Source organism: Lemur catta, chromosome 3 (genome assembly GCF_020740605.2).
Source record: "Lemur catta isolate mLemCat1 chromosome 3, mLemCat1.pri, whole genome shotgun sequence".
Lineage (NCBI taxonomy): Eukaryota > Metazoa > Chordata > Mammalia > Primates > Lemuridae > Lemur > Lemur catta.
The window spans coordinates 413,575-438,399 of NC_059130.1; the positions used below are offsets into that span (position 1 = coordinate 413,575).

At 46.9% G+C, this 24,825-nt stretch overlaps 1 protein-coding gene and 1 long non-coding RNA gene across 7 annotated transcripts in view; one reads left to right on the top strand and one right to left on the bottom strand.

Annotated features, from left to right (window-relative positions):
* Positions 1–230: 230 nt before the first annotated feature.
* On the bottom strand, positions 231–9,945 carry CCDC190 (coiled-coil domain containing 190). 4 transcript variants are annotated; one of them, XM_045546593.1, is made up of 5 exons: positions 9,459–9,945; positions 8,170–8,368; positions 4,013–4,136; positions 3,384–3,724; positions 231–2,947 (listed from the first exon to the last, which is right to left on the bottom strand). In XM_045546593.1, the coding sequence occupies exons 2-5, from the start codon at positions 8,363–8,365 to the stop codon at positions 2,925–2,927; spliced, it is 684 nt and encodes a 227-aa protein (XP_045402549.1). In that variant the 5' UTR covers positions 8,366–8,368; positions 9,459–9,945; the 3' UTR covers positions 231–2,924. The 4 variants fall into 4 exon arrangements, with proteins under 4 accessions (XP_045402549.1, XP_045402548.1, XP_045402547.1 ...); XM_045546592.1 differs by having other exon boundaries at positions 231–441; positions 9,459–9,943; XM_045546591.1 differs by lacking the exon at positions 231–2,947 and having other exon boundaries at positions 3,054–3,724; positions 9,463–9,945.
* Positions 9,305–24,825, top strand: part of LOC123634917 — a 36,683-nt gene continuing 21,162 nt past the window's right edge. For 2 of the 3 annotated variants that reach the window (XR_006734008.1, XR_006734009.1), the window contains exons 1-2: positions 9,305–9,443; positions 24,058–24,231. This is a non-coding gene — a long non-coding RNA (uncharacterized LOC123634917). The remainder of the gene's footprint in view (positions 9,444–24,057; positions 24,232–24,825) is intronic. The other variant, XR_006734010.1, reaches the window with a different exon arrangement.

The window sequence follows — 24,825 nt, forward strand, 5'->3', positions numbered from 1 at the left end:
AGGACTAGACCTCCCCTCTGAGAGTTTCCAGATGTTTCTATCTCCAGGTGACAAATGGATTCTCTCCCCGCTGAATGGGTTCAGGAAACAAAGTTAAAGCCTCTTTGCTGAGGATGGAGAAGAGATCATCCCTCCCCAATACGTCTGGGAATAAATGAATAAATAAATGAGAGTAATAAAAACTGTCTTTTTCCCTAAAATTGAATTATGAATTTTTTTCCTTTTTACCATTTGTTATTCATTTTAATGTCGCAGATTTTTATTTATAGAGTTGAAAAGTAGTTCATAACTGACAGGGAGGCCAAAAGCCGTTGGTCTTTGCATCATCCTCCATTCTCTCTGGGAGAGAAAGCACTCAACGCAGGGCCTGGTCCTCTGTTCCTCATCTGTGTTGTGGCGTGAGAGAGCCGTTTTACTTATCGTGAGCCTCGGTTTCCTTTTCTGTAAAAGGGGGGGCAATTATCTCACTGAATTCCTGTCTCAGGGGTTTGGTGAAGATTTCATCCATGGCCCGGGTGTGGGGTTCCAGCCTCAGTAATGTTGACATTTTGGGCTTGTTAATTCTTTGTTTTGGAGGGCCGTCCCAGGTATTGTAGGATTTATGATCTCTACCTACTCCAGTCTAGTAGCAACCCCCTCATCTCAGTTGTGACAATCGAGAATGTCCCTGGACATTTCCAGATGTCTTTTGGAGCAGGGGGCTTGTTTGCTCCCGGTGGCTGCTGTACGTGAGTGAGTTAGATTCGTTGAGTACAAGCCAGCCTAGAGCTCAATGTGCTTCATGAGGATTAAGGATTTAAACTGTTGTGTAGAATTTAATGAGTTAGTCAAGAAAGGCCCCATGTAGCAGCTTTCTCTCTGATTGTGTTAAGTTGTACTCATCAGAGTATTGTACCCACTGTGTTGAAGAGGGAAAATGTATTAGACTAAATGATAAAAATATAAAATCTATGAGTTTAGAAGGTTTGCAAATGTACAATTTTGTGGCAATGACTACAATATGGTTTGAAATAGAATGTACTAAATATGGGATTTAGAAGCACAGACAACTGGGTCTATCAGATATATGAAGATACGAGCAAGATAACCAGGAGGGCAGAACACTCACTCCTTGTAACGGCAGGGGTGAGGTGCACTCGCCGGCTCTCTGATGCCTGGGGGTGTCCCGTCCTCCCGCTGCGGCCGGTACAGTGCCGAGACCAGTTAGAACTGGGATAAATCATCCCGAACCCCCCCCCCCTTGAAGGAGGACTGTGATGGAGACAGGCAAGGCTTGAGGAGAAGACAAGGAGAAAGAACATGTAGCAACGAGCTGGGGTGTCCCCATTCCTGCCGTCCCAGTCGTGGCTGGTGTCACTAAATCATAAGTTAGTTTTCTCGTCCATGGCCTGCCTTCCCTTGCTGATTGGCTTCATGGAAGAAAACCTTGGAGGGAGCAGATTTCTTGTGCTCTTTTCACTATAAGGTATTGTCTCCCCATTGAAGACCGAGGCTGGGCTGATAAAACTAATTCTCCCGTGATTGACTCACGTTTTTGTCTTCAGATAGGGCGTAGTGTGGTGTGATGGAAAGAGCATGACCAAGGGAATGGAACACACCAGGGGTCAGGCTCTGGTCTGCCGTTTATTGGTACGTTACTACTGCTCTGCCCTCAATGTCCTTGTCTCTAAAGTGGGGATTCAGGAAACCATTTCTCAGAGTTGCTGTGAGGCCAACTGGCATTGTGTGCAAAGCATCGGGATGGGAAGAGGTACTGAGCAATGGGAGCCATTACGAATAGTTGTTTTTAAACACGAGGAATCTTAAATGTGAATTAAATTACACGTTATCATATTACATTATTTAATTTCTAATTAATAAGTTAAATGTGAATGAATCTTCATTTCTGGCCATTTGTAATATTAGTAGTTTGGGGTCCTTTATCATTGCCAATTGAAATAATCTTGTTTCTTCAAAATATCCCAGGCTGGGTTACATCAAACGTTGATGCCTGATATGAAAGGGGCCCTGAGGTTTATTCTTCTAGAATTCAAATTTGCGATTGGGTTGAAGACTTGAATTTACCCACTAGGAGATGCCTGATTTCTTTAAGACCTTGGACTTACAGGTACAAGCCGGTTTTCCTAACAGAGTCAGGATAAATCATCAAATAATAAAAAGGGCTGATGATTTTATTCTATGCTTCATTAGGTGGACAATAGGTTTAAAATGCATTAACAATGAGATAGTGTTTTTTGATGGCTTACGATACTGCTTATTTTTAGTGTGACGTTTGGACCAGTTGAATGGGAAACAGTCTGCTGGATTCTCTTCATTTTTCAGCCCATTTCCTAGCGACCTGCTTGAAACAATAACTCGCTAAAGATGCTCATTGCTTCTCATTTTACAGTGAGGTAGATATCGATAGAGTCTGATGTGAATTTGATAGAGCATTGGCAGATAAATAAAAATTTTTGAAATCCTTTGATTCTAGAGCACATGAAAGGAAACAGATTGTTGATTGCCCTTTTGTTAGGATCCAAAAAATCTGCTATGCGCAGGTTGAAAGTGCGAATAAGGAAACTAAAATGGAGCTGCCTGGACGTGAAGGGAGGGAGGGAGGGTTTCCACCCGGCGTGCACAGATGCGGCAGAGGGCAGGTTTGCTCTATAAATCATGTTATGATGCACATTTACAGCTGAGTTCCCGCTCCTACTACCGCCATGTATAAAACTAACACGGAGAGAACAGCTGGGCCGTTCTGCCAGCAGGTGGCACCGTGAGAATCGCCTACAGAAAGCAGGACTCTTATTATTTTCCCTTCAAGAAAAGTCCGGTTATCAACGTATATCCTTATTTTTGATGGCATTATAAACACGGGTGCGTCACTGAACACATTTTCAGAAGATTTGTTTCTCCTCTCATTTTTCATATATTAGCATTGTTCATTCAGAGAAAGAGTTTTTTTCTGTAAAAGAAAAAAAAAAAAACCACACACATACCAAAAAAAAAAAAAAAAAAAAAACTTGGGAGTTTAGAATAAAATTGTCATGCAATTCTGTTTTTTTTTGTCCCCTCTGAATTGCTTGCTATGGTCATTGAGGGGAACATCTCCTCAGTGACGGTGGTGTGTGCTGTCGTCAGGATGTGGTAAACGGTTGGAGAGGGAGGAACTTAGGAGGCTGTTCCCTACCCTCCGGCCCTGGGCGGAGAGGACTCGCCATGCCCGAATATCTCCCCAACGCTGAGCAGCCTCTCAGACTCAGGGGGGACCCTATGCCGGAGGTAGTGGGCGTTTTTGGCCTTTGCAAACAACTCTAAGAAGGTTGGCTTTGTGGCCTCACCCTGGAAGGATCCTGCACCTTCCATGGGGCTTGGCGGGGTTTGTCTCTCAGCATTCCCACCTGGCTTTAGACTGGCATCTCGTGATCTGCTCCCATCGGCTTGGGACACTCTGCTCTCTCCGGCTGGGCAGGAACCGGGGCCTTGTCCCATGCTCTTGGTGGAAACAGCCTGATGCTGACACGGGACAGAGATGCTCTTCTTGGAGTCTGTGCTCGTAGGTGGATTCACAGAGTCTTCCTCTTGGGCTTGAGGTTTCTCTCCTGTGAAGACGGCAGCTCTGTCATTCGGAGACGACGGCGGCTCTCTCCTCCTCACGGGGTCTCTGAGGCCAGAGGGATGTGCAGGAGGCACCTGAGACTTGGGCTTATATGTTTTAGGGGTCATACTGGTCCCTAATGCTCTGGGAAAAGAGGTAAAAAGAAGAAAAAACTCTGAAGACCAGTGAAAATGCTCCTGTTTAGACCTTTCAAATGATTAGTCCACTGCCCCTTTCAGGGTGGGGTGTGAGCGGGGGTGACAGAGTGGGTGGGAGTGAGGTGGGCGTAGAAACGGGGGGTGACAACGTGGCGAAATATCTCTGCTTAAGGAGGGAGGCGGCATTTTCTCAGGAAGAGAAAACAGTTTAAAGAGGTCAGCTGGGAAGAAAAGTTCAATGTGGCACCCGTGGGTTCAGTAAGCGTGTCCTTACCTGGTTTGGTCGGCCTGCGGGACTCTGTGCTTCTGTCTCCCTCGCGGTGAGAACACGCAAACACCTTCCGCCCTCTCCTGACCCCCATTCCCAACGTAAGAGGAGGACTTCTTCTTCATGATATCTACGTTGAGTTAATCAGGAAATGTTATAGATCGGACTGTGTCCTTTTCATGTGCCGAGGGCCTAACCCCAGTCCCTCAAAGAGTGACCTTACTCGGACATAGAGTCTTTACGGAAATAACTGCGTTAAAATGAAGTCATCAGGGTGGGTCCTGATCCGATATGACTGGTGTCCTCGTAAGAAAAAGAAATTTGAACACAGGGACACACACCCAGGGAGAACCCCACGTGAAGAGGCCCGAGGAGAAGACGGCCGGGGACAAGTCCAGCAGAGAGGCCCCTCCCTCCTGCCAACACTTGGAGTCTGGACTTCTCGAATCCAGAATGGTGAGACTATCACTTGCTGTTTTTTACTAAGTTGCTGTTATTGCTCAGTTTGTAATACTTCGTCATGGCAGCCCTAGAAAGCGAACCCAGTAAGAGAAGCAGCAGAAGAGGCTGGAAACTGGGCTGTCAGAGAACCAGGGTGTCAATATCCTCGGTCCACGCTATGCACGAGGCTGACGTGCCGTGACAGATGCCAACAGGAAAATTGAAAGCAGTTTCCCCATGTTTACCTAGAACATGTTAAAGAGGATTTAGAAACATCAAGATCAGAGGTTTAAACTGGTCAGGCCCATGGATGTTGTGTGTGAACGTTTTAATTGGCCAGCACAGTGTTTTCAAAAACAGAATAACTGGCTGTGAGGATACTGTCTCACTAACCACACGCATGTGAGCTCTTGCCGTCCGGCGGCGTGAGTCTGTGACTGGCAGCCGTGACCAAATTGACCTCTTCACCTGCTGAGTTGACGTTTTAGTGTCCTGTAGTCACAGCTGCTACAGAAGAGCTTTCAAGACGTCTCACAAGTTGGTCGTTTGGGCCTGAAAGTCTTGCACTCGTTTGCATTAATGGGAGCGAGTTCCTTAAACCTACAATTCCATTACGAGGCGCCAGGCAGAGGGAATAGAACCGGATAAAGAACCCGGGATTCACCTTAAACTCCTAATACTTTTTCATTTGATCACTTCTTTGTGAAGTAGTCAGGACAAGAGATAGTCCTTCATGGACCCCTCTTTTTCTGTTGTTCTCCTTAGGGAGTTGGGGGGTCTTTTCTATGTAAGTACGTCCCCTCTTCCCTGTAAACTCAGGGAGCTTGAGCTACTTCTCCCAGCAAGCCACTCTTCTGCAGGTTAGACTTGTGGGGCCAAGAGTCTCAGAAATTAGCTCATCTTCTCTCGGAAACTCACTCTTTCCCCCGAGTTCTGTCTGTGAAGCCAGGGCACCCGTACCCGCCCGGTTATCCGAGTTAACAAGTGTGTTTAAGTAAGTGCCCACTCTGTGCCAGCAAATACCCTCTTGACCCTGGTTTTCTTTATTCTTGGACATATCGTTGTCCATCAAACACTGACAATTCTACTTTCTAAATACCTTGAGATGCTGGTCTTCTCACTGTCTTCACCCGACCGGTGTGCTCGTTCAGGCCTTGAAACCCTGGCCCGGCCTTTGCAATTCTATCGGGTTACTCTGACTGCGGCCTGAGCTCTGTCTTACCTTAGACACCACGACAAGAGTGATCTTTCTAGCGGCCGAGCACATAATCCCCCCACTGCCAACCCCGACAGGGTGAACGCTAAACTCTTTCGCGAGATCTGTGAAACTGTGCACAGTTGGCGACATGGTCTGTTCTGCTTTGTCTCTGAAAGCCGCGTGGACACCTTTCCCTCCTCTGTCCTCACTCGCCACCCCCCGCAGTACGGGGCTATGGCGGCACGCTGTGCTTGCTTATGTGGCTCTACACACGCTGTTCCTCCTGCCAGGAGCGGCCCACTGCACATGCCTCCCTGACAACTCCCTCTGCCTTCTCCCTCTCCCCCTCCTCTAGTGAGATTCTGCTCACACGCTGCTTCTTTTGGGAGATCTTAGTTAAGGGCCTCTGATAGACAGACTGACATTCGCGTGCTCCTGCCTTGCTTGGCAAATAACTCTACTCTAGCAATTCAGAGTTTTGATCATAATTTTTTGTAAGCAGAGCTGCCCTCCAATTCAAATATGAGCATCTCGAGGGTAGAGAGCATGTTTTTTTCACATTTGCATTCCAGCCTCTATCCTGAATAGCTGTTATAGTGTTTTGCAAAGTCTGGTCTGCAAAACACCTGTCTCAGGATAACCTACCTTAGGATAATCTCGGTTAAAAATGTGGGCTTTTGAGCCTAATTTGTAACCTAGTGATCCAAATCTCTAAGATAAGAACAGGCAAGATGCATCGTGAACAATCCACTGACTGGCATGTCATTAAATCTCAATGACAGTTTCATTAAATGAGGCCGGGCGCGGTGGCTCACGCCTGGAATCCCAGCACTCTGGGAGGCCGAGGTGGGAGGATCGCTTGAGGTCAGGAGTTCGAGATCAGCCTGAGCAAGGACAAGACTCCATCTCTACTGAAAATAGAAAGAAATGATCGGGACAGCTGACAATATATATAAAAAAATTAGCCGGGCATGGTGGCACATGCCTGTAGTCCCAGCTACTCTGGAGGCTGAGGCAGGAGGATCGCTTGAGCCCAGGAGTTGAGGTTGCTGTGAGCTAGGCTGACACCACGGCACTCTAGCCCGGGCAACAGAGTGAGACTCTGTCTCAAAAAAAAAAAAAAAACCAAAAAAACCCAAAACCAGTTTCATTAAATGAATCACGGAAAAATATTGCTGAGCACAGTGCCTAATATACACTGACACTCAGTAATTATTGTTTCCTTCCTTTTCTTCTAATTTTACTGCCAAGAAGTCTGAGCCTTAGAGAGGATACGACTTTCCCAAGTACATGAAGATGGAGGCCCCCGAGTCACAGTTTTCCTGCCGGCTGGTTCAGCCTCTTCCCAGCACCTGTGGCCGAGGGAGGCTCTGGATTCAGCAAGGACATCCACTGACCTAGGGCCTGACCTTTTGTGTGTCCTCCTGAGAGTAGGCGTCTGGGATTCAGTGTCATTTTTGAGAATTAAAGCGGGAATCCACCAAATGGCTCCTAGTATCCTTTTCTAATAGGTGAGCTCTCACTCTACGTTGGTTTAACCATTTCTCGTAGACAGGGAAATTGAAAGCAGAGCTCAGTTTCTTGTTCCGAGTCGTCTTTCAAACCCAAAGCTGGAGGCTGGAAATAATTCTCAGGCTGGATGTTTGGATATTACTCCTGGCTTTTGTGTCCATATATCAGCTGTGTAGACCTGAAAGATTTTACGTTCGATCACAGCACCTGGCTTTCCTCCTGGCCACACCCCCTCATTTTCAGAGCCCCTGAGCTCTGGCGCCTGCCTTCAATAAGAAAGGATTTGGTCTAGAGGAGCCGAGATATTTCTATTCTATACCGAATTTTGAAGTAATATTAAAATCTAATTATTTTAATGATGAACTAGGGAGAACTGGTTTCTACAAACTATGACTGGGACAATTTTCAACAAAAGAGTAGAAGAGTTTCAATTCGGTGACGATTTTTAAGTGACTGATGAGAGAACACTTGTTTAACACTTGTGTTTAGGGACAATCCTGAGTGATCACTGACATAACTTCATGAGGCAGGTAATATCATTTCCATTTGATGTTTGAGGAAACGGAAACACTAATCCCAGAGAAGTTTTTTTTCTTTCTTTTTTAACTTTCCTTCCACAAAGTGAGCTTGCACACTATTAGCTGCTCAGCAGGTTGTCGTTAGAGCCAAAGGAGAAAGATCAGCCATAAAAAAGGGTGAAACCAAATCATCCCAGACATAGTGAAAGAAAAGCAGAATGAAAAATAAAATAAGAAAGCGGAAAAGTAGGGATTTAAGCAAGAAAGGGCTGATTTGAAAAGCGGCAGTGACCAGAGGCCTGAGCAGTGTTGTGTCAGGGAGGTTGGTGAGTGGGCTGCTCCAGGGAGCCGTGGGACGGGGGACGGGGGACACGGAGGGTCGGGCAGCCTTAGGCCAGACTGGGATCTGAAGCTCCTGCTTTCTGGGCACCCAGGGTTCTGAAAGGGCCCCGCTCTGCCTCCGCAGCTCCTGCTCCCAGTCCCGCCAGCCTCACCCTGCTGCAGCCTCTGCAGGTCTTCCTGGAGCTGTCTCTGCTCCCGGCTCAGCAGTTTCACCCGGTAGAGGAAGATACCCTCTAGTCTCTGCAGCCGTTGGCTCAGTCTGGCTTCAGCCTGCTTGGCAGTCCTCCTCTCCAAGTCGAAGTGCTTACAGAGTGGTCCTCTGACCACGTGCCTCTCCATCCTCTTCATGATCTAGAGACAACGAAGCAAGATCCTCCCGGGCACCGCGGTTAACCTGATCATGCAAGACCAGGACGCCGACCCCTGGCTTTTACTCAGAGATCAGTGTCTGAAACCCGTGTATTTCTGAAACCACACCTGCCTCGTCAGATAGAGTCACGCTATTGGGACATTTTGCCCTGGGGTAAAATAAGTTTCCAGAGTGACATAGGAGGATCGGGGGTAGTCATTCTTCTGAGCCCCAGACTCCTTGCCAATAAAATAGGACAGACGACACAGCCCCAGTCAGAAAGCTGTAAAGCTCAAGTGAGAAGTAGGTGAACAAGTCTTTGTAAAGAAAATAATAACACCCTGCATATATAAGGTAGATAAGAAAAGTCCATTTTACTATTTCTCTAAGGCTCTGAAAGAGCCTGCTCACAGGTCTGGAGAGGTTTTGGGGGGCTGAGGGCACAGCCGTTCCCCTCCTTAATTACATTAACTCACATATACCTGAGTTCATACCCCTTGTATTCATTCCTGCCATGTGCCAGACACTCTGCTAAAAGCTGAGGGTAGTGGTGAACGAAACACAGTTCCCACTTTCAAGGGGTTTTCGGATTCATGACTCTGGGGACCAATAACTCACGTCAAATCCGAACGATGAATATCTCTAAGAGTGGGGAGAAGTGGGGCACGCTGATTACAACACAGAGCAGCGTCCACGATGGGGAGTCTGGGCGGCACCGAGGGGCCACAGAGACAGGGCACAAGCTCCTCTGTCCACTCTCCCCACCTTCTCGGATTTGAGGTCCGCTGCACCCTCCGCACGCCCCGCTGCTCCCCCACACCGCTTCCTTCTCCTCCTTCGGCGCTAGTAGGCAGAGAGGCATCTCTTCTGTCCGTTGAGCCCTTACCTCAGGGCCAAGAGCACAGTGCGCGCTCGGGATATAAATAGGTTGCTATCAACAAAGCTTTGGTGGTAACAATACAGGGAAAAGCTCAGCCTTAAAAGGCAGAATAAGGTCAGGACATAGGAAAGAAACACACCGTAAGGCAGCGTGGTGTAGAGTCTACACTGTCGGCTAAACTGTTCTTCAAGAGCAGGGTGAGTAGAACTTACCTACCAATCCAGAGTCATCACCGTGAGACTGTGGTTTGTTTCTTTTGCTATGTCAGGCTGGAGCTGGATTCATGGGTTTGTGTTTCTTCGGTGAACTTAGGAGTCTGGTGTTGGGGAGGAGGGAGGGAGGGAGGGAGACCGTTGGACAGGGCTGCGGGGGAGATTGTTGAAAATACTTGAAAGCTCTTTGTCCCTCCCCACCTCCCTGTTCAGGAATGCAGCTCCCTGGGCCGTGGGCACCGGTCCCTGGTGGAGAGGCCGGAGCTCTAAGTAGCTCTGTGAGCGAAGGCAGCCTGCCAGCTTCACGCCTGTCCCTAGACGGGCCCCCAGGGCTCCTTCCGGGCTGTGTCCATGGGAGCCAGGAATGACAGCAGGAGGTGTCTTGCGGTGTTCTCAGTCTCACTCCCTCTCTCCCTTCTTCTCCGTCTTTCCTCCCTCTTTTGCTAGGCTTCCTCTCCCCTACATGTTTCTACTTCCTAGAAACCAGGTCAGGCCCCAAAAGAAAGCACCTTGTTTTTTTCTGTCACGATTGAGCACATTTTGTGCAGGAGAGCAGTTGATTTGTTTATTTGCATTGTTGCACACCATTACTGACTTTCCCAAGCTTCTATCCACGTTCAGTACACTTCAGAGCTAATCAAGATTTTTGAAGTGGCAAAAACAGCACTAGGCAAAGTAAAATGTAAATCAACTTTTGTGCTCATAGTTTGAACAGCTGCAGTAGAAGACTAAGTGGAAGTGTTGGTTATATAACGAGGTCCTGAGTGGGGACTTTCAATGTTGCCCTGGGCCCCATCAGAAAATAAGAGGCACCAATGTGCCACAGTCCAGAGAAAGCTGCCAACACTGGAGCCTGATAATCCTCCCAGGATTTAATGAGAGGCAGCTAAACAGGCCCTATGCCCACAATCCCCACCCAGCCGATAAACTATTATAAGGAGATTACTGCAGGGAGGGAGAGGGAGAACCATGCTGTTCTCTCAGTGGGATGTAATTCCTTTCCCATCTTTTCCCATGAGGTAATTCTCTTACCTCCAGAATTTAAATGAGTAAGATGGGGTTCCAGGAAAATCGTCATAGAGAATGGGGTGCCACACACACAAGGAGAGACTGGGACCACATCCCCCAGCTGGGGGTTTGTGGAATGACAGAACAACAGAGAAGCCCCCAGTCCATCCCTTTGCAGCTAATAGATGCAGAAGGAATGAAATAAATAAAGAAACCCACCATTTTTCAACCTGTAATGAAGTGATGGATCCAGGCACCAGTCCTCAGTGATATCAAAACCTCAGGTGAAAGGTCAGGGGGAAGTTTATGAGGGAGGGATCAGCTGACACCGCTGGGACCCATTGCTCAATTTAGCATCACTGCAAGAAGGAAAACCCAACATTTTATTTATCGTGAATCCACGGAGGAAATATACTTGTTTAAAATATATTTAACCTGCATCTAGTCAAACCTCTAGTTCTGACTGCCAGTTCATAGATTTAGGAAGAAATTAATCGACCACTTGAGAAAGCCAAATCAGAATGTGAGCCATTCTGGAGAATTATCTGGTTTCTCTGACAAATCAATAGCAAGGTTTTAAAAAAAAAAAAAAAGGAAGAAAGGGCTGTTTGTGATAAAATAGTAACGAGAGAAATAACAACCAAAGCAAAATGGGGACTTGCCTGGATCCTGATTTCCATCAACCAACTGGGAAAAGCACTTTTGAGACAAGTGGGACATTTGAGCAGAGGATGTATATTAAAGATATTAAGGTGCTCTTGTTAATTGTACCGGTAGTGATAACGAGGTGTGCCTCAGTCTGTCTGGGCTGCTGTAACAAAATACCGTAAACTGGGTAGCTCATGAACAAAGGAAGTTTATTTCTCATGGTTCTGGAGGCTCGGAAGTCCAAGATCAAGGTGCTGGTAGATTCAGTGTCTTCTGACACTGGTCCCTGGTTTCCTGGTTCGTAGATGGCCTTGTGGTGTCCTCATGTGGTGGGAGGGACAAGGAAGCGCTCGGGGGCCCCCTTCTAAGGGCACAGATCCCATTCATGAATCCCTAAGCTTCCTTTATGATCCGATCACCTCCCAGTGGCCACACCTAATACCATCACACTGCTGATTAGGATTCGACCTGTGAATCTTGGGGGAACATAAACATTCGGACCACAGCAGCGCAGTGTTTATCTTAACAAAGTTTTTAGCACTAGATACGCGTGCTGAAGTGCTTACAGATAAGAAGATACGATATATTTTACATTTGCTCTAAAATACTCCACCAAAAAGTACAGTAAAATAAAACCAGTGCACAAGTGCCTGCATACATGGAGATGGATGACACAAAAGTTGCAAAATGTTGGTGATTGTTAAAGCTGGGATGTGGGCGCAAGAGTATTTATGAGATGATTCTTTCTAATTTTGAGTATGTTTTAAATTTTTCATAAAAGAAGTTAAAAAAAAATTTTTAAGGCAGCCAGATTGAAAAGAAAACTTATATTCAAAGGGTTGACAATTAGGGTAGAATACCTTCAATGTCCTGAAAGAAGACAGGTATCAACCTATAATTCTATTCACAGCAAAATAAAGATATTTTCAGACAAATAAACAAAAAAATAAAGTTTATCTCCAAACTCTCAAATTCTACAGGATGTACTTGAAGCAGAAAGGTGTTCCTAGATTTGGGACTGAGATGCAAGAAGGAATGAAGGGAAAAAACATTGGTAAATATGTAGGTAGTCTAAATGCAGATTGGAAGTATAAAATTTGGAACTGGAAAATAAAATGCTTAGTGCACAGTAACAAAGCACACAGTTTTCCAAAAAGTAGAACTGTTAAGTGTTCTGAGTTTCTTTTATTGCCCAGGAGAGGAGTAAAGACATTCATTAACATAATTCCATAGATTAAGATTGATGCTGTTATTTCTAGAGTAAATACTAACAGGATTAAATAGAGGGTATGAGTTACAAACCAGTAGGGGAAAAACACTGAAATAGTAAAAAACAACAAATCTGAAAATAGAAAAAGATAGGGAAAACAGAGGGTACAAAATAAAGATGGAAATTTAGGTCCAATTATATTAGTAATCATGTATATAAATGATGAAATGCTCTGATTAAAAGTCAAAAGTTGTCAGACTGAATTAAAAAAACAAAAGATCACTACTTGACACCAAAATGTTTATAAATACAAATGCAAATAGAAACAGTGAAATCATGAGACATTTCTCAGTTAAATAATGGCTACTCCAAAATATTTTGATATTGCTCCCCAAAACACGGACTTGAAATATGTAAAGTGAAAACTGAAGTAACTGTAAGAAAAAAATAGACATCCAGAATCACAGTGGAAAATGTTAATTCCCTCATACGAGTGATTGACAGACTCAATCAGGAGTCAGTAAGGACATGATATGTGAATAACACAGTGGAAAACTCAACCTTATGGCCACACATAGACAATCACCTTGCTTTTAAGGAAGGTTCCCAGAACCTGCTACAAAACACTTGTTAAAAATTTATTGACTGGAACTTATTCATGTGGCCACACTGAGCTGCAAGGGAATCTGGGAAATGTTTTTTTTTTTTTTTTTTTTTTCTGGACAGCCAGGTACCCATCTAAATATCTGGGGTTTCGTTACTTTGGAAGAAGGGGAAACACACTCGCAGGGAAACAGAAGTCTGCCACAGACACAACTATGCAGATGGACGGCTAAGATTATGGAATGCTCACCACCCTTCATAGGTGACAGGTCATAATGAAACAAGCACTACTTGGCACAAACGTTATTATAAATACAAATGCAAATACAAGTACTTCATAAGGAAGCACTAACTTGTAAGGTGATTATCCAAATGGTCAGAATATGCTAACATTAAGCTTTTAAAGATTATATATATATATATATATATATATATATATATATTTTTTTTTTTTTTTGAGACAGAGTCTTGCTGTGTTGTCCGGGCTAGAGTGAGTGCCGTGGCGTCAGCCTAGCTCACAGCAACCTCAAACTCCTGGGCTTAAGCGATCCTACTGCCTCAGCCTCCTCAGTAGCTGGGACTACAGGCATGCGCCACTATGCCCGGCTCATTTTTTCTATATATATATTTTTAGTTGGCCAGAAAATTTCTTTCTATTTTTAGTAGAGACAGGGTCTCGCTCTTGCTCAGGCTGGTCTCAAACTCCTGACCTCGAGCAATCCACCCGCCTCGGCCTCCCAGAGTGCTAGGATTACAGGCGTGAGCCACCGCGCCCGGCCTTAAAGATTATATTTGAAATGAAGAAAATGCACATGCATACATACATTCTGGTAGAAAAATTCAGAATCCTCCCATCTATTTATGCACAACAGTTTGAAAAAAACTGACTCACAGAATGATGCCCACACAAGGATTTTCACGACACGCCCCCGGCCTCACCTCCCACCCTTTCCGACACCTCCTCCCTGCACTGTTCACATTTCTCCAAAGACAACATAAATTCTCAAGGCCCTAGGTCTGGGCACAGACTTGTATATTTTCTCTTCCCAGCCCATTCTCCCTGCATTGGCCTTTTGTTCCCATTGTAGGCAGGGGAGTGTGCCAAGACAGTGAGCAGGTAACTTTATTTTTCCAGAGGGAGTTAGGCATAGTTTTCTCTCTGCTCCCTCATTCATACATGTGAAACGTATCATACATTTCGCATTAGCATCATCATCATCATTAAACCTTTCAACAACCACCATTATTACATTGCAATTTTTAAAAATCTCAGTTCCCTCCAACTATTTGTCTATTTCTCCTACTGACATGTAAAGTCCTTGAGTGGCGGGACTTAGTGTTTTTTTTAACTCTTCTCGGTATCTTCAGCATGTAGCACACTGCCTGGCTCACAATAAGTGCTCAATAAACGTTTCTCAAAGGAAGTATTAATTGGAAAAAAATGTCAGCAAGTTAAATAAGCTCCCCTAAAAACTTATGCAACTCAAAGTTTTAATTTTCCTTTTCAGTAAACACTAAAGTGCTCTTTAGTGCTTCTCTTATCAAAGTGAAGAGATGAGAGTGTTTTAAAATAATGCCAATGTCTCACTGATACTTTGAGCTGGGAAAGCCGCAGCCCAGAGGGTATCTCCACGCTCGTTATGAGCATCTCACGGACGTTGTAGGTTGATTCATTTCTCCCTTTCACGCTCCCTCAACTGGCTCATTCTTGATTTGCATGGAGTTTCCTGCTCTCTGTCTTCCCATTTTATATTGAAGTGGATACCGGCGAGCTCGTCAGTTTCTGAGACCCATCAGCCTTCACAAGAGAAGCGCGGTGAGGTGCTCTGTGTCTCTAGTGGGGCTGGTTTGTGCCCGGCAACGTGGCTGGGCCGGGCTCTCTACTTCTGGGAATAAGGCTCCAGCCTTCAGTCCCACGGCGATCAGATAACAGCAATGGCCGCAATTTATCAGGGAAAAGGTACACAGAGTTATTTGGCTAACACACTCCTAATCTCTCCATCTGTTTAATGGGTAAGTTTACACAATGCGTGGGTCTCCATAGTGACACGGTCCGGTAATAGCCACCCCACCTACAAAACTAAACATCTAGCTCTTCCCCTGCTCTGAGTGCCGCACAGGGACGACATTAATCTGCCATGGCTGCCATGACCAAGTGCCACAAACTAGTGACCTAAAACCACAGAAATTTGTTCTCTCACGGTTCTGGAGGCCCGAAATCTGAAATCAAGATGTTGGCAGGGCAGCTCCCACGGGAGGCTCTAGAGGAGGATCCTTCCTGGAAGCTGCAGACCTTGCTCGGCTGGTGGCAGAATAATCCCAGTCTCTGCCTCCATCTCCTCATGGCCGTCGTCCCTCTGTCTGTGTCCCTTCTCCTCTTCTGAGGACAGCAGGCCCACTGGATTAGGGTCCGCCGTACTTCAGTAGGAATCCACCTTGATCACGTCTGCAAAGACCCGATTTCTAAATGAGGCCACACTCACAGGTGCCAGAGATTAATTAGGGCTTCCACGTATTGTTCTGGGGCCACAATGCAACCCATAATGGCAACTTTTAAAGACGTCCTGGGTAGCCCTTTCTTTTAGGTCAGTGTTACCCAGATTTTTATTTTCAACCGTCACAAATACATAATTTGTATAATTTTTTAAATTAAAAATTGCTATTAAATATTCACTTCTGGGAGTTACATTATTTTAATTACCAAACATATCCTATTAATCTATTGTCAAATTTCCAAGAATTTGATGTGTTTCTTAATGCACCACCTTCACCACTTGATTTACTTATTTCTGCTGCTGGTACCTTAGTTTTTTCAGACCCTTGGACTCATCATCATCATTGGTTCCTCTTTTCCCTCGATCTGCTTCTCCGTCCCTGAGCCCTCTTAACCGACCCGTCACCGTGTCCTGTGTTTCCCTCCCTCCTTAACCCTCAGTGACGTCACCCTCTTCTCGCCTTACGCCTAAACCAGGAAAATGAACTCCTGACTGATTTCTACACTTTGGTCTCTTCTCACACTACCCCATTGGTTAAAACATTCCAATAATGTGTCTTTGCTTGAGAAATAAAAGAAAAATTCTTTAACCTGGGAGAATTAGAAGTTCAAAGTGGAAACATAACTCTGGTTGTGGCATGGGTGGCAGAAGGGTTCACACTCCGATCTCTTGCAAGCATTGTGTCATGAAAAATTACATTCACAGCAGTGAACACGAGGAATTCTAGGGTCCCCATCATCAAAGAACAGCTAAATTTTGTCACTATCTACTTTCAAAGGTAGAGAAGTGAAATTATTATAACTTAGAAAGAAACTGAATAAATATTGATATAAAGGATTACTTTTACACAATCATGTTTACTATCTGGCAAGTAGGCAATCAAGATCTGCTTATTGCAAGAAATTTGGAAAATACAGAAGAGTATAGGAAAAATAGTGAAAAAAATCACTTGTTTTCTTATCAACCTATCATTTTGAAATGCTTCTGTCTAGTTTTGAAGAAAAAAAAGCCTTTTTAATGCAATGCTATCTCTATCCAGGCCACTGGAGACCTCCCTTCCTTACTATTCCTACCCCATCTGTTTCGGCCTGTTTTTTCACTCAGCCAACCCATGCCCGTAATATGTCCAGCAGTTTTCACAAATCCTCTTATGCATGGGAGCTGGGTTTTAGAGCCTGCCTTCCTTCCTTCCCTCCCTCCCTCCCTCCCTCCTTCCTTCCTTCCTTCTTTCCTTCCTTCCTTCCTTCCTTCCTTCCTTCCTTCCTTCCTTCCTTCCTTCCTTCCTTCCTTCCTTCCTTCCCTCCCTCCTTCCTTCCTTCCTTCCTAAAAATTGGGGTCTTGGAAATTTTCCAAACCATCTCAAATCTTCCTGCAACACCTGCTGGAGGGAAAGGAAGTGGGGAGGTTGTCTATCAACCAGCAGCAGCTGTGAGCCTCCTGGCAGAGATCTTCCAGGAGTGGGGGCAACAGCATCACGCAGGAGGGTCATGCCCGCTCCCCATCAAAACCCACAGGCCTCCCCCAACATCCTGACCTTCTTTCTCACTTCAAGGGAGCCAAGTCCATCCTTGAACTCAACGACCCTGAGCAAAGACTCTGTTGTCACCACCGTCTGATGCAGTCCCTGAAATTGGCAAACTAAAGATTCCCTTGGCTTCAAAGCTTCATTCGGTCGTCCTTCCATTAAGGAGAGAAGCCTAGGAATGGCTTTGAGATATAAGAAGCTGAATTTGGAAGCTCCCAGAGGGTGGAAGCAAGAGGGCGGAGCACCCGTGAGTGTTCCCCACATCCTGCAGATGAACTTGGATGTTTTGGGTTCTTTCCTGCTGTGTTTCTCCCTTCACCTCCATCCCATGCTAATGCTCTTCATCTTCTGCCCTGGGGCGGCAGTTCAGAGGGGCCATAGACTAATGTGTGTGTCTTCCCAAGATCCACGTGTTGAAATCTAGCGACCGTGTCAGGAGGTGAGGTCTTGGAAGAGGGTTAGGTCCTGACGGTGGGGCTCTCACGAATGGGATTAGTGTCCTTAGAAAGAAGGTTCCAGAGAGCTCCCCCGCCCCTCCCAGCATGTGAGGACGCTGCGGAAGACGGCTGTCCCTGAACCAGGAAAAACAGGCGTCACCAGGCACCCAAACCGCCAGCACCTTGCTCTTGGACTTCCAGCCTCCAGAACTGTGAGAAATAAGTTTCTGTTGCTTAGAAGCTACCCAGTTTATGGTATTTTGTTACAGCAACCTGAATGGAAAAGACAAGAAGCTGCACCTCCTGGATTATTTTTCAAAGAAGTCCCTGTTTGAGAAACGTGAGCCAAGAATTTCCCTCCACATCCCACCCTCTGCTCCGGAACCAGCAAGAGGCTTCCCAGCTGATGTGGGCATCATTTGTAATCAAAACTGAGAAAAGAAGAAGCCAAATCTACTTTCGACACAGTAAGTTCAGAATTATCATCTAGCAGGTAGAATTAAAGGCATTTTTTTTTTTTACAAAGAATATGGAGGTTAGTCTATATGGTAATCGGAAGAAAATTAATTTCTAAGGGAGCAAAGTGTGTAGCATTTTAGGCAGATCAGGAAATACAACCGAGAGAGTGTGCTGAGGTGGAAACGTCTGCTGTTCTTCTCTGTGCCCCCCCCCACATCGGCACACTCCCATTACGGCACCAGCACCCTCGGCCGTCACCCACTGCCCTTCCCCGGCCCTGGGACCATGCTCAGCCTTTCCTGGTTCCAAGTTCAGAAAATGCGGGGCCAGGGGAAGTGCCTTGGGGATTCAGTGGAGGTGGCAGAGTTTCTGAGATGCAACAAGGGCTTGGGGTCAGGCCTTGCTGTTCCCTGCAGCATGGGTGCAAGGACGGGGGGTTCACGAGGGGACGGAAGAGCCGCAGAGAGAAGGATCAAGGACAGAGACGGGGGTGGGAGGGCTTCCACTCTGCAATACCTGAATCTGCAGGGCACCTGTGTGGGCTAAGGAATGCGTACTGCTTCTTAGCCTGATGACAACGACGATGATGGTATTATCCAGTCCCGTGATTCTATTTTGCTTTGAGAAAATTTTTAATATAATTTGATATAAAGCTGTTAAACCCATGTTGGAATTCAGTTGCACGGGGGTAGAGAAATAGCCGTAGACTTGAAATGAGGTTGGTTATAGCTGGAATTTCAGCTGGGCACTTCCAGTTAAAACTATTCTTCGGGCCTTATGAAAGCTTGTAGTTTCTCAGTCCGACACCGGATGGCGCTCCCAAACCGCTGTCTCTGTGCTAAGGCCTCTGAGCAGCCGCTCAGGACGCTGGAGATGTCTGGCCCCAGGGAAGAGCCTGGGGGGGGGGTGTCAAACTCCTGCCTCCCCCAGGTGGGCCCCGTCCCCTCCCCTCACCTGTCTTGTACATTTAACATTCACTTCTCCTCATGCCCAGAACATACTGTTTCAATAAACTGGGTTTTCATTTTTTTTTTTTTTTTAGACAGAGTCTCACTCTGCTGCCCGGGCTAGAGTGCCGTGGTGTCAGCCTCGCTCACAGCAACCTCAAACTCCTGGGCTCAAGGGATCCTCCTGCCTCAGCCTCCTGAGTAGCTGGGACTACAGGCATGTGCCACCATGCCCGGCTAATTTTTTCTATATATTTCTTAGTTGTCCATCTAATTTTCTTTCTATTTTTAGTAGAGACGGGGTCTCGCTCTTGCTCAGGCTGGTCTCGAACTCCTGAGCTCAAACGATCCTCCCGCCTCGGCCTCCCAGAGTGCCAGGATTACAGGCCTGAGCCACCGCGCCTGGCCTGGGTTTTCATTTTTTAAGGTGACTTAGATGAAGCTTTTTTTTTTTTTTTTTAATCATAGAAGTTAGGAAACATTTTTAAAAATTAGGTTTTAAAAAAGCCAAAACTATGCTACATAGTTTCACTCTCTCTTCTTCGATGCTAAAATGACATAAAGACTATTTTTCTGTGTCCGTCAAAACACTTACTTCTAGAGGGTTCTGCCTACAGGTCCATATCAACTCTTCGTTCTAAAACCCAGAAGTCATTTTGAAGGTCGATTCATATAGTGAGATAATAGAAAGAAAAGATATTTTAGAAACTATAATGTGCCAAAGAAATGCGAGATAATAGAAAGAAAAGATATTTTAGAAACTATAATATGCCAAAGAAATGCGACCCGCGATGACTGTCATTATAAAATTTACCTGGACCAGAGGTTTAACTTCTTTTAAATTGCTAAGGACTTTCTTGCTATCGTTTCGATTAGTCTGGCCATCGGTTCCCTCCTGGAGACGCTTGTTTTCTGCTTCCTAATCTGCAGACGTGCATCGTCACAGAGAGAAGGAAGACCACCGAGAGCCGAGCTGTCCCCTCTCTCTGTTATCTGTCGAGATGACATCGCTCCTTACGCCATGGAACTAGCCTCTCTGTTTATCTGAATATTGGATAATAGCACCTTCCCGCCGAGGAAAACATCCTCCTCTGGGCCCTCAGTGCTTTCCTCCTGCGTCACTCGCTCCGGGCTGTGGCCGGTCTGCCACCTGTCCCCCCCCCCCCGGTCCCAGGCCGTCCTGGGTGCAGCTGGGTCCATGTTTTGCTACTTACACCGAAGCTTACCTGGAGCACCGCACGCATCCACCTTGGTCTGTTTGCTGCTGATCTACTCTTCCTTATTTTTCTATTATTCTGAGGAATTTCCCACTGTTTTTGTCCTGTCTCTGTGAGTTACATATGACTCTTTTCTGAACTTGTGTCTGCCTCCCCAGTGGCCCAACGGACCACACACACCACCTTCGTTTGTGTTAATAAACTCCAAGACGACAGTTTTTCTCCTACATCTCTCTGTCTCTCGAAGACTTGTACATGTCTTTATTTCTACTTTGTGAGTTATTTCTTTTTCCTTGCTTTACGTCCTCAACTTTTAGTTTAATATAGCAACTTTTCTTCATGCATCTGAGAGCCAATCTTGTGAGCCAGGAGGAGAATATATGAGGTTAATTGTAAAGAAAATACTTACTAATACAAGTAAAATTCTCAGCAACGTACCTAGCACATAGTTACCACTCATTGAATGAAAGATGTTATTAGCGGAGGTTTCCCAACCAATTGGATTCAATACACTTTCAGATACCTGCTTAATGCCAAACTCTTTATATTGGAAGTGACACAAAGTAATAAGCCACCATCTTGTTCCCCAAGAAGCTCAAAGACAAGGACAGGAGACAGGCATCTAAATTAATAATTGAAAGACAATGTGATCTTTGTACTGAGGAATTGTTGGGGCGAGTGGTGACACAAGCTGAGAGAAGCGTCAAGGAGGTCTCTGTGGAATAGTGACTGGCAGCCCTTCTGTGTTTGGTATAGACCAAGCACTGCTTTAAATCTGTTATATACATTAGCTTATTTAATTCTCTTCAAATAGCCGTATGAGGTGACATCATCCCCTCCTCATGTTTACAGAAAGGGAACGGCAGGGGCAGAGATACTAGGCAGCATCGGGCAGGGGGCGCTGAGCTGGAATTTGAACCCGGGCGTTGTGTTCTGACCCACCCTCCTATTTCCAGCAAAATTTACAAGGTGGGACAGAGCAGGAAGGGCACTGGGGGGGGGGATGGTGTCACCAAAGCGCAGGTAGATGCAGCGGGCGCACGGCCGGGCCGGGCAGGGCCGGGGCGACCCTCAGGACGCTCAGGGCGCTGGTTGTCTGGATCCTGTTTCTGCCGTCAGAGCTGGGGCACTGGGGGACCCTGGCTGACTGCCGGGAGGAACACGCACGCGGGCGGCGGGCATGCAGGGTGGCGGAGGCCGCTCCATCCTCCGGGTGCTCCCCGGCCCCTCGGGGCCCCAGGAGCGGAGCCGCGGAGGCGAGAGCAGCATCTTCCCGCAGCGAGTCCCCGCAGTGGCCGCAGTCTGAGGACTCAGCGGCCTCCAGAGCAGCCTCCGGCCGGTGTTGCCCGGGGCCTGGGCGGCCTGTGGACGTGGTAGAGCCGGGGCGCTTCCCGTGTGAAAGTCCAGGGTGTCCCGGAACTGCTCGCCTGCTTCAGACAAAGCGTCACACCCAACAGTACCCCCGAGAGAGTCATTCTGGGTGCGTGTGTGCGTGTGTGCGTGTGCGTGTGTCTGTCTGTGTCTCTGTGTGTGTGTGTGCATGTGTCTGTGTGTGTGTCTGTGTCTGTGTGTGTGTCTGTGTGTGCATGTGTGCGTGTGTGTGCATGTGTCTGTGTGTGTCTGTCTCTGTGTGCGTGTGTGTGTGTGTACGTGTGTGTGCGTGTGTCTGTGTCTGTGTCTGTGTGTGTGCATGTGTGCGTGTGTGCGTGTGTGTGTCTGTGTGTGTGTCTGTCTGTGTGTGTGTCTGTGTGCGCGTGTCTGTGTGTGCGTGTGTGTGTGCGTGTGTGTCTGTGTGTGTGTGTGTGTCTGTCTATGTGTGTGTGTGCGTGTGTGTGTGTCTGTGTGTGCGTGTGTGTGCGTGTCTGTGTGCGTGTGTCTGTGTCTGTGTGTGTGCATCTCTGTGCATGTCTGTGTGCGTGTGTGCGTGTGTCTGTGTGCGTGTCTGTGCATGTGTGTGTGTGTCTGTGTGTGCATTTGTGCGTGTGCGTGTGTGCGCGTGCGCGTGTGTGTGCATGTCTCTGTGTGCGTGTGTGTGTGCATGCGTGTGTGTGTGCATGCGTGTGTGTGTCTGTGTCTGTGTGTGCGTGTGTCTGTGTGTGTGTATCTGTGTGTGTGCATGTGTGTGCGTGTGTCTGTGTCTGTGTGTCTGTGTGTGCACGTGCTCCTCACAGGCAGGAAGGGAAGACAACAGGGCTTCTGCTCCTTGGCCAGAACCTCACCCTGCCGGCAGCCCGTGTGCCTGTGGCCACGTCCCTGCGGACTTGTCCTCCCTTAGTTCCCCGGGGAGAGGTGACTCCTGTCCCCGCAGATGCTTCCTAAGTGTGTGATCTCAAGCCCGAGACAGCAGGCGGAGAGAGGCCGGGGTTTGTAACCAGATTCGGCTGCTGGTTGTGGCCGTCATGGGCGCTCAGAGTCCAGATGGTGCTCGCCTCGGTCAACCCACCCGGGCCAGGAATGCAGGGCAGCACGTAGCCGGCTGGGGTGACGGAGACGTCCCTTTGGGGGGTGTGAGGAAGGCAGGGATTTAAGGGAGTGTTTATGCCACAGTCTCCGTGTGTCTGAGATACTTGTCTCTGCTTGACCACCCCACCCCCACTGCCACCGCCACCAACCCCAGGGCACAAGGACCAAGGCTGAGACCGAACATCCGACTCCAGCTCCCCTGGTTTCTGCTTCCCTGTCTGTGACGGCAGAATTCAGTGCTTTCCTCAGGGAAACCTGCAAACTTCCAGTTAAACTTAGTTCATTGACTCATTGCTCTAAGACTGACAATTAGTGTTCTCAGAGGACTGTCCTGTGGTCCCCCAGACAACCTAGAAGGTAAAGATCTACTTCCCATTGACTGTGGAGACCTTGAAAATACCTTGGAACTCAGGTATCCTATATAATCCACGTGCGGAAATCAGTTCTTGATTTGTGTTTTCCGGAATAGACCTATTGTGGGGAGCCACAGATTTGGAGAGTAGGGAGCGACTTTAGAGACCATCTGGCATTCCCGTCCTGTTTGCCTCGTTTTCTAGGAGAGGCACTGAGATGCAGAGGTATAAAATGATCTGCCCACAGCTACACTGTTACTTAGAAGCAGAGCTGGGACCAAAATCCAGGTTTCCAGCTTGTCACTTGGTGTTTTTTTTACCTGACGTGCACCTAAACTCGCACTTCACCCTCCAGCTGCCGTAATGGGTTAGTTTCCAACAGAGAGTGAGGCAGGCTGTGGCGGACACACTGTGGTCATTGGCAGGAAATAATATGTTATTATTCATAAAACCATGAATACCTTTGAATATGTATCCACTGAACAAATCAGTACTGAATATTTATCACATCAGTCCTCCGCCTGGTGGTCAGCCGGGCTCTGCAACGTGGTTCTCTTTGATCCCTCTCGTCCTGGTGTGAGCCGAGTGTAGCTTCAGCAGAGCAGTATCAGAGACATCTAGGTCTAAACTACCTGCCCATCCATGACCCTCTGTTGCCTGGATGCTCATACCTGCCGTACTCCTCTGGGCTTGCCAGGCCCTCCCTCGCTTTTCTAGATTTTTCCATCTTGTTGGAAAGGCAAAGTAGTATCCCTTTCTTGAGCTCAAGGAATGTAAAGCATAGACTGGACTATCTCCACCTCAAACAAATCGCAGAGGTAGGCTTAGAAATAAGCAACCCAAAGTCATCTTGTGGCTGATCTACCTGGAAGCTGAAGTTACATTTCAAGTAAAGTTTGGATCGTAAAACAATGATATAGAATGAGTTAAGAGAGGAGTTAGATATTCGTGAGAAAGTTACCGAATCATAACGTAGACTTAGAAACCTTGCTCCAAAGTATCACTTTTAAAACTAAATGGTTAAAAACTAATACTATTTGCGGATAGTTACTCGGTTCAATAAAGATATTTTTATTTTTAAAAAAGAGGAGCAAATCCGTGGTACGATATCTGCTGGGTTGGAGCACAGGGTCCCCTGGTGACTCAGTAAATGAGAATATGTTTAGCGTGTGGGCACAGGGCTCTCACCTGTAGCAGTGTCTCCATCTAGATTTTTGTATGGACTTTTTAACAGGCGAATAACTCCTTGAAAATTTGCTCTTCAAAACTGCAGTGGCTGCCAAGGCCAGACACAAGGAGCTGTCAGAGACCTGTGAGGGAATCGGCTCTTCGCTCCCAGCCCAGGGGTTCGCACACTTGGCCGCACGCGAGAATCACCCGGAGATCTTCTAGAATTCCTGATGCCAAGGTCAGACCCCACAGCGATGAAATCAAAATGGCCCCGGGGGTGGGGACAGGCATCGGTGTTTTTAAAATACTTTATTAGCACACGTCGAAGTCACCCGGAGGGCCTGTGAGAGTACATCGCCAGGTGTCCCCCCCAGACTTTCTAATTCACTAGGTCTGGGGATGAGGCCCAGAAATTTGCATTTCTAACGAGCTCCTGGGTGACATTGATGCTGGTGTGGGGGCCAGGCTCTGAGGACCACCGAGCACCCGAATACCAGAGCACTGCTGATATGGTACACGTAACATTAGCGTTGTCAGAAGGTCATGCATGAACTCTGCCCTGAGTTTACGTCTATCTTTACATGCTTTTTATGCTGAATCCTCTTCGCATAAAAAAATGAGTGGTCGGCCGGGCGCGGTGGCTCACGCCTGTAATCCTAGCCCTCTGGGAGGCCGAGGCGGGTGGATCGCTCGAGGTCAGGAGTTCGAGACCAGCCTGAGCAAGACCCCGTCTCTACTAAAAATAGAAATAAATTATATGGGCAACTAAAAATATATATAGAAAAAATTAGCCGGGCATGGTGGCGCATGCCTGTAGTCCCAGCTACTCGGG